The following is a 10,308-nucleotide window of genomic DNA, read 5'->3' as shown; positions in this document are numbered from 1 at the left end:
AATGACATGAGACAAAGTATATGTGAACTGCTGTATGAAAAGTGAATTTACTCTGTAAATCTTCACCCAAATCAAAATAAAATTAAAAAAAAAAAACTATACACAAATTCTGTTCAAATATGAAAAACAATAAATAAATAAAAGCGGTTGTATCATTTTGCATTTCCATGAGCAATGAACAAGAGTTCATATGCCTCCACATCCTCACCAGCTTTTGTTATTACTAATATTTTTCCCCCTGTAGCTATTCTAGTATTTATGTAGTGACGTCCCACTATTGTTTAAATTGTATTCTTACCACTAGCTACGTGAAACGCCACACTCAGGGCCTTGCTTATAGATGGTACTCAAAATTGGTAGTTTTTATTATTATTATTACTACTACTATTACTACTCCTTAGATTCATCTGGGGAGCTCTGGTAGCATAGTACCTAAGGCACTTGATTGCTAACTAGAAGGCTGGTAGTTCAAACCCACCAGCTACTCCTTGGGAAGAAGGTTGGGCAATCTACTTCCACAGTGATACAGCCTCGGAAACCCAAGGAGGGGTCGCTATGAGTCGGGTCTGACTCAATGGCACCTAACAACATCAACAAGATTCATCTTGTTATAAACTCAACCCCTCTAAGGCAAAACAAAGTACATATTTCATAAGTGGTCCATATCTAAAAACAACCAAATTAACTCTGAAAATAAACAACCAATAAGAGCAAAGGGACCTTAAGGTGCTATATGTTACAAAATTCGGTTTGTCTTCCAGGCAACAGTCCCTGAGAAAGTTTTGTGAATTCCAAATCATAAAATAAATGAGCTTCTTCTACTCACTGGCAGTGCAGAACTGGCAACAGCTGTGCTGTCAAATTCACACTGATCAGTTAACAGTTGTCCAAATCAAATTGCAACCAAGGTTGTTAGAGTCACTGATAAACAGTTGTTGAGAGCATGATGGTGCAAGTTGGTGAGGTCATGCCAGCAGCTGGAACTTGGGGTGTGAAGATGGACAGGAAGTAAGAGGCCATTTGAGACCCCTGTGACCTACACACTTACAGACTCTAGTGTAACTAACCTACTAACCTTATTGTCTCTAATAGTGGAGGATCATAACTGCAGTTGTCACTGTAGAAAAAGAGTAAATGAACAAAGTTTCAAGGGCATTATTCTTGATATATAGCCTGCATTTTAAGGCTGAGAGTTGTGCTTAGAAATAAACAATAAGAATATGAATCCACTGACTTGTAGAACTGAGAAATTAAAAGTTTGGGTGAAAATTTGAGAAAAATAGAGCTATTATGCTGGTTAGTAGGTTCAACTGCTACAACGAATAGTAAGACTTGAGTTTCCAGAAATGCTGAGGAGGCCTCACTGCAGTCCTCACCGACTACAGAAGCAACAACCCACCAACCTTCACAACCAACCAAGTTTAACGCCAACAGTCTCTGAGCAGAGAAGGCAAGACACAAAGCGGGCAAGAGTAGAACAACTGCATCCCAGCTACTAGCTCCTTCCCTTTTTTTGTAGGTCGTGCTAAGCACAAAGCATGTTCAGAATTAGACATAGACATGTATCATATAATATCTATTCAGGCAACATCTGACCACATAGCTATCCATAGTGCCAATTTATTAAAGATTATTATATTATAACTTTGAGGTACATACAATAGCTCACAACAACAAATAGGCACTACTTTGCAACACGTATCCAAACATTACTATTATTATTACTGTATTATTGTGTTAGGAGCCATGGTGATGCAGTAGTTAAGCAGTCAGCTGCTACCTGAAAAGTCAGTAGTGTGAACACACCAGCAACTCCAGAGGAGAAAGATGTAACCTGTCTGCTTCTGCAAAGAATTACTACCTTGGAAACCCTATGGGGCAGTTTTCTGTCCTACAGAGTCACTATGAGTCAGAATTGATTCAACGATGGTGGGTTTATTTTTTATTATTATGTTAAAGATGTTTTGGTGTATTTTGATGTGTTTCTTTTTTTTAATGCATAGAAAGGACACAATTTTCTATACTCTAAAATAAACATCTAATTGAAGTTACATAGGAACTGTACCTACCTGTCCTCACTTACATACAAATATGACTTAAAAACAGATTTAGGAATGGAATGTGTATGTAATCCAGGGACTGACTATATATAATGTTATGTTTGCACAATATCTGCATTATTTAATGTCTTATTTCACAGAACATATCATGGACATTAAGCGACATGTGACTGTACAGAGAAAAATTGTACATGGGTAAAACTTTGGAAATGTCTCCTTCTCTAGCAATAGATTTTGTTTTTGCACCTGTTAAGTCTGAAATTCAATACAGGCAGTACATTCCAAGAACAGAATTTAAATGAAAATGGTATAAAAATCTCATTGAGAGAAGTGCAGTGCCCATTTAATGAGAATGAAGAAAAAACTAAAAGGCTGCCAATGGTCATAGTACCAGATTAATCTTTTAAGGATAAACTTCAGGGAAATTTTAGCTTTCTTTTCTTTTCAAAACTTGAAGGACTATACACACATACACACACACATATATACACATATGTTGTTGTTACATGCTATCAAATCGGACCCAACTCACAGCAACCCCTCCTTGGGTTTCCGAGGCAGTATCACTACAGAAGTAGATTGCCCAACCTTCCTTCTGAGGAGTGGCTGGTGGGTTTGAACTTCCAGCCTTCTGGTTAGCGGTCAAGTGTCTTAGGCATTATGCTAACATATATATACACACACATACACATATATAAACTCAAAACCAATTGCTGTCAGATTGAGTCCAACTCATAGGAACCCTATAGGAGACCTCCAGATAAACACACACACACACACAAGTACATACATATTTACAAAGAAAAAAAACTGACTGCCGTCGAGTTGATCTAACTCACAGTGACCCCTTCCTTGGGTTTCCGAGGCAGTATCTCTACAAAAATAGATTGCCCAATCTTCCTTCTCATAGTGGCTGGTGTATTTGAACTGCCACCCTTCTGATTAGCATATACATACATACATACATACATATACACATATATATATGTATGTGTATATGTACATATTGTATGTATATACGTACTTGTTGTCAGAAGGTACCATTCCTTACAGAAGGATATTATGTTTGGTAAAGCAGAGGGTCAAGGAAAAGAGGAGGCCCTCAATGAGATGAAATGACACAGTGGCCGTAATGATGGGCTCAGGTATAGCAAGGATAGTGAGGCAGGCACAGGACTGGGCAGTGTTTCATTCTGTTGTACATAGGGTCATTATGAGTCAGAGCTGACTTGATGGCACCTAAAAACAACATACATATGTGTTTACACATATATATATTAAAAAAATAAAAAAACAAACTCACTGCCGTCGAGTTGGATCTAACTCATAGTGACCCCTCCTTGGGTTTCTGGGGCAGTGTTGTTGTTGTTGTTGTTGTTATGTGCAGTCAAGTCAGCCCTGACTCATAGCGACCCCTCCTTGGGTTTCCGAGGCAGTATCACTATGGAAGTAGGATTGCCCAACCTTCCTTCCGAGGAGTGGCTGGTGGGTTTGAACCGCCAGCCTTCTGGTTAGCAGTCAAGTGCCTTAGCCACTACGCTACCATAGGTCCCAGTATCTCTACAAAAGTACATTGCATGGTCTTCCTTCTAAGGAGTGGCTAGTGAGTTTGAACTGCCAGCCTTCTGGTTGGCAGTCAAATGCCTTTAGCACTACCACCAGAGCTCCTATGTGTGTGTATATATGTGTATACACACACACACACACATATACAAATATATGTATATACACACATGTGTATATGTATATACATACACACACATATATACACATATACACACACATATATGTATACAAATGTATATGCACACACATGTATGTATGTGTGTATACACACACACACATGCACATGCCACCCACTACCATCAAGTTGATTTGGACTCACAGTAGATTGTCTCATCTTCCTCTCACACAGAAGCTGGTAGTTTTGAACCACTGACCTTCTGGTTATCAGCCAAGTGCCTTACCCACTACACCAGCAAAGCTCCATACACATACATACACATACATATGTAATGGGTATGTATATAAGCCATGTAAGTAAAAACAATCATGGATTTGGTTTGGTTTTAGAAAATGGAGGGAGAACAGTGTCATTTATTGTGTACTTGCTTAATTATCTAAAGATCTCTAGAGGCCCAGTGGTTAAGTGTGTGGCTGCTAACTGAAAGGTCAGCAATTAGAACCCACTATTAGAACCCACAGGAGGTCTAGTAGCACCGTGCCTAAGGCACTTGACTGTTAACCAGCTGCGGTGCAGTAAATTACTTAGTGTGGCTTTTCTACCCATAAGTCTTTGTAAACTCCAAGGTGGGATTTTCTATGAGCAACTGAGGAGCTCCTGATTGTTGAAGGTGTCCACATGGAGTATTTCTGTTGGGCGTGGCACAAAACAATGTTCAGGGAGGTGCCCTCTCTCTCTCAGGTGCTTAGAGTTCTGATGCTATGATTGGCTAGTTTGACCACCCTGCCAGGCTCAAAAGGAGGCCTTTTAGGGGCAGAACTGTCTGACTGCTGGTGGAGGAAGACGTGCTGCTGAAAGAGACACGGGCTCCTGAGACATGGGTTGCTGAGAGAGAGATGCAAGAGACACGCGTTGCTGAGTGAGACACCAAGGGACCAGCACTGCTGAGAAAAAGACTGTGAGAGACTGATGGCTGAGGGACGGTAGGCTGGGAGAGAGACTGAGCATTTTTCCTGAACCTGAATTGTAGCCTGTGGTGCTTCCCGAATAAACCCCATAATCTGTGAGCTCTGTGTGGCCACTGCAGCAAATTATTGAACCCAGGAGAGAGGTGGTGGGTGCTTTGGGAGGAATGGTTGGTGAAAGGGCTGGAGGGAGGCAGCATGTCTGGCCTTGTAGGAATAGGCCTTGGGTTACTGCTGGTAATCCAGTCTTCCTCTTGTGGGATTAGAGGTCAGAACATGTGACTTCCTTGTCCTTTTTGCACCAGCCACTCCTCGGAAAGAAGACTGGGCAATCTACTTGGGTAGTGATACTGCCTCAGAAACCCAAGGAAGGGTCACTGTGAGTAGGGTCTGACTCGACGGCATATAACAACAACATTAGAACTCATTACCTACTCCTCAGGATAGGAGCTCTGGTAGCTTAGTGCCTAAGGCACTTGACTGCTAACCAGAAAGCTGGCAGTTCAAACCCACCAGCTACTCCTTGGAGGAAGATGGGGCAATCTACTTCCATAGTGATACTGCCTCAGAAACCCAAGGAGGGGTCGCTATGAGTCGGGTCCAACTCCACGTCACATAACCACCACCACCTACTCCTCAGGGGAAAGATGTGATATCTGCCTCCATAAAGATAACAGTTTTGGAAATGCTGTGAGGCAGTTCTGCTGTGTCCTACAGAGTCACAATGAATTGGAATTAACTTGGTGGCAACAGGTTTGTTTTTTGGCTTGATTTATTTTATCTGGGACTGTACTTGGTAGTACACAAACATCCCATATTAATCTATGAAGAATTTACTACTGTGTCACACAGCGTGATCTTTATTTTATAGATGAGGGAATAGATGTTCAAGGAGGTGAAGTAAATGGGCCAAGATTTACAGGTACTAAGTGGCAATGCCTCCTGGACTTGAAATCAGATCTTTCTTGTTTGCAAGACTGAAATGGGATTTAAAAAGGAAGTATCCAGCCAGAGACTGTTTTTGGTGATAACTGAGACAAATTCACTCAGCAAATAGTCAGTGAACAACTATATATTGACCACCACACTAGGAGAAAATAGCAAACTGTGAATTCGGAAACACATTAGATGTAGAGAAAGCTAATTTTGACAAATCGGCAGTGCTCACCTACTTCAGGAAGTTACAAAGAAACAAACGTTTCTTTCTTTACCATCAGAGACCTAGATGGACAATTCTATTACCTCTCCTTCCTTACAACATCATGGAAATGTACTGAATCAGCATTCAGAGGTGAAAGCTTCAGTATGTTGAGTTACAAATGGAAAGAAACACAAAGTAATGAGTAGTGAGTTACCTTCCATGGCAGCACTACTCAGTCCCTCTCTGCCTGATTCTTTGGTTTGCTGAAATCAAGGCTAGACAGAATTGAAAGGAAGTCCAAACTGATTCAGTTATCTGCCATTATACTTTGCTAACAGTGATCTTTTTAACTGGTAATCAATTTCTTAATGGCATATTTAGTCTCCAGTTTTTAAACAAAACAGAATGTGAGGAAAACTGTGGGTATAGACAGATCTAGGATTTCCATATCATATTTACAGATATCCTACATGTCCAAAATAATTTTCATTATCCAATTCCTAATATGGCTGAGAAGTAAATTATAGTTGGTCTCTAAGTACTAATCTTCTAAAGTGATTGCCTAAATAGCAGCACATAATAAACAACACAAAACCTCCCTCAATATAAGAGTTTCATTACTGTCTTACTGTAAGTCATTTCCAGATCTACATTTCTCTAATGTAATACTCTAAAATGATAGAGATGAATCCTTTCTTCTTCCTCACTTTCTCAATCTTTCTTTGTTCCCTTCCTCTTTTGGCCATCCCTCCCTTAAGAAAAAAAAAAAAAAAATCAACCAACCAACCCATTGATATTTAGTTGATTCCCACTAATAGAGACCCTAAATGGACAGAGTAGAACTGTCCTACAGGGTTTCCAAGGCAATAATCTTTATGCGAGGAGCCCTGGTGGCAATGGCTAAGTGCTCTGCTTCTAACCAAAAGACCAGTGGTTCGAACCCACTAGCTGCTCAATGGGAGAAAGGTGGCAGTTTGCTTCTGTAAAAATTACCTCAGAAACCCTATTGGGATGTCCTACTCTGTCATATGCAATTGCTGTCGGTCAGAATGAACTTAAGGGCAACAGGTAATTTTTACTAAAGGAGACTGCCACATCTTCCTCCCATGGAACCACTGGATCAGGTTTGAACCACTGACCTTTCAGTAAGCAGCTAAGCATTTAACCACTCAACTTCCAGGGCTTCTTCCCTCACTCTCTCCTTCTTTCCTTACTCGTACCCTTCCCTCTCTCCCCTTCTTCATCCTTCCATTTACTTACCATCATGGACATAACAAATTCATGCCTATTTTTCAAGAGCTCTTTAGGTTCTAAAGAATATCAGGTAATATAGCTAATTATATAAGGCCCAACAATACAGCTGAATCCCTGAAATGATGACTCTGTCCCATTTTCATTATCTGTAAGTCTGTTTATTTTACTCACAGAATTAACTATGGTGATAAAATGTGTTTCTCCTTCCATATTCCTGACTTGTTTAATCAAATAGTATCTTAAAGTACATCGCTATTCATTTTAAATGTAGCTTTAAAAAACAGGTTAACAACTGCCTACATCTAACTGTAGATTTTATGTGCTATAATATTATATGTCATCCATTACCAATTTTATAGGCTTAGCAGAATAAAATAATCATTGGTCTTTTTCATATGAATGCTATTAAGAAAAATGGTGTAAACTTCAACTGATTAAAATATTACTTAAAATGCTTTATTAAAATTTATTTTAAAGCCGTTTTTCTCATTAAGACTTGACAAATCTGGAGAGCACTTCATTTAATCTCCTTTATGAGGATGTTTTGCATGCAAAAGAGAACCCAAGGGACTGAGATTTCAGAAAAGGTTGGGCGGTCTGGAGTGCAGGGACTGGTAACCAGTTCTTTCCTACAGATCTGCTGTGGAAATTGTTCCTTGCACAAATCAAAGTGAGAGGAAATAGCAGAGAAGCAGAATCTTGTTTTTATTTTTAATTTTCTATAAACATGTTTCTATAAACAGTAACAACTGTGTGGTAGTTAAGCTTATGTGTCAACATGGCTAGGCCTGGCTGAGTGGCTGGGCAGCTGGATGTAGTTATTCTCCATGGTGAGATTGGTAATCAACTCCATGGTAGAATCTACTGGAGCAGCTGAGTAGCTGCCTTATGGATGTGGTCTACTTCCTATATATAAGCAGCAGCTTTGAGGAAGGTCTGCACCTTTTGGCACACTTGAATTCTGCACATAACTGAGTCATTATTCAGCACCCTGCCATGTTGTCTGCTGATCCTGGGACTCTTAATGGACTCAAATCAATGGCCTGATGTGTGGTTTGGTAATATCAGGACTATGCCATTTTATTTGCTGATCTTGGGCTTGTTAGCCTCAGCAGCCAGTAGCTGCCTGAGTGAAGAGATACCTCTAGCTCCAGTCAGCCAGGAGCAAGAAGCAGAGCTGAAGCCCAAGGTCAACAGGCTTTAACCTAGACCCTAGAGCCTGGTACTTTGAACTCAGACTTCTATCTAGCCTCCAAAACTGGAAAAGAATAAACTCCTGCTTGTTAAAGTCACCCACCTGTGGTATGTCTCTTAGAGCAGCATAAAGTAACCCAAACAAACTGGAAAAAGGAACAGCTGCCAGTAAAAATCTGTAAATCCTACATATTTGTTATGATTCTTTGATTAAAATGTTCCATAACAGGAATTAAATAGATTTGACCAAAGAAATGGAAAAGATATACTAAGAAATAACAAAGAAGCAATTGTTACTGCCATCTCCACAACTACCAAAAGCCAGAGCAGTGTCACTGAGGTCAGGCATATTCTAGAACATGAGATCTATGTGATACATATGTCATCTCACGCAATCTACAAATAATCCATCAGGCAGTAGTATTATTTCCAATTTACAGATGAAAAAACTGAGACATAGGAAAACCACCTAATTTCCCCAATATTACATTTCTAAAAAGTGGGAAAATCTAGAATATAAACCTAAGACTGCCTGATTCTAAAATCCATGCTCTTAAACACTATAGCCCTGCTATTCTGCTCAACGGGTAGTCCATAAACAAGCTGCCTCAGTATCACCTGTACTTCTGGTCAGAAATGCATAATTTGATGTAATTACATACTGACATTTGAGAATACTGCTCCATACTATAGCAATAATATAAAAATAATACATATTACATCATACATTGCTTTCTAACAAAAAATAGGTTCACACGTAATACTATTGTGGCCAAGACAAAGCTAAAAGACAAATAAGAACAGTGATCTGGAAGATGAAGAGTCCATTTGGATACCTACAGAAGGCGACCTGCCCTGCAACTTATAGATAACATGAACATACTGTACCCTTGGAGAATTAATAAGGGAGCGGTCATGGACTCATGTCCCCAGGGGCTGACAGCATGTAAATATGCTGAACTTGCCTAGGAAGGATTGTCTTACTACACCAAAAAGCAATCTTACCAAAACTGATACTGTCCTTTCTGAGGAAATAATTCAAGTTATTTCATAAGAGTTTCTACTTATACAAGGAAAAATGCTGGCAAAGGAACCCTTCAGAGTTCAATGGAATGTTTTAAATAGCTCAAACTTAAACACCAAATTTAATTAATTTTGAATGCAAAACTAGATACAGTTCTTATTATAAATCTAAGTCAGCTAAAAGGCAATGGGGCTACGCTAAAATATATTTTTTCCAAATCTTATTTTGTCTAAAAAACAGCCAATTCATTAGGGGGAAATTGATCTGTCCAATTAGTAGTTCTGAATTTACTACTTCAATTATTTAAAAGATGTTGTTTCTTGTGCCTGCCTCCTCAGCCAAATTGTGAACTTTATTCTTAATTTATTCCACAATATCCCACAAACATTTATGAATTCTCTGTTACTTGCATTTCTGAGAGTGCCTAGCATGATACTGGTATTAATCACACAACAAGTAAGTGCCATTTGATCCACTATGTAGAAAAAGGCTTGTTTAGATTCCCTGGAGCAAGACTAAAATTCCTTGGGGGAAAGGACAGGTTCCTAGTCACTGTTGAATTTCTTACATCTGGAACCTTGCCAGTAACAGAGTATTTATTGAATTAGTGAATAAATGAAAGGTTGCAAAGAAGTAGTAAGTTACTATGCTACTGAAGTGCACCATGGAATATGTTAATTTGAACAAATGACTAGTGTGCAATTTGACAGCAAAATATGCATATTTTATATTGTGAAATACAAATGAACAACTATAGCTTTGTGTTACAGCTATTTATCAGTGCAAGTAAACAAGTTAGATAGTTTCAGGGTTCTCATTTTACATATATCTCCTGCTCATTCACACCTTTTGTGGTTCAATATTTGCTGGAAAATAAGCTAATATACACATTTATATTTTTAGAAATATTTCTTTCACTTCCTGAAGTTAATGGATCCACATTATCATGAGTCAAAATTTATGAGTACAAAGTTCACAATTTCGGA

General features: G+C 39.0%; 1 protein-coding gene across 1 annotated transcript in view; it reads right to left on the bottom strand.

Annotated features, from left to right (window-relative positions):
- Window positions 1-10,308, bottom strand: part of ZNF385D (zinc finger protein 385D) — a 407,755-nt gene that overhangs the window by 356,079 nt on the left and 41,368 nt on the right. The window contains exon 3 of the mRNA XM_042780314.1: window positions 2,900-2,911. Within this exon, the coding sequence (XP_042636248.1) occupies window positions 2,900-2,911 (12 nt within the window). The remainder of the gene's footprint in view (window positions 1-2,899; window positions 2,912-10,308) is intronic.

This window comes from Orycteropus afer, unplaced genomic scaffold (genome assembly GCF_000298275.1).
Source record: "Orycteropus afer afer isolate SDZICR_OR568_19922 unplaced genomic scaffold, OryAfe1.0 scaffold00003, whole genome shotgun sequence".
In the NCBI taxonomy this organism is placed as follows: Eukaryota; Metazoa; Chordata; class Mammalia; order Tubulidentata; family Orycteropodidae; genus Orycteropus; species Orycteropus afer.
Note: the sequence above shows the minus strand (reverse complement) of the source record. Positions and strands in the feature narration are given on the sequence as shown.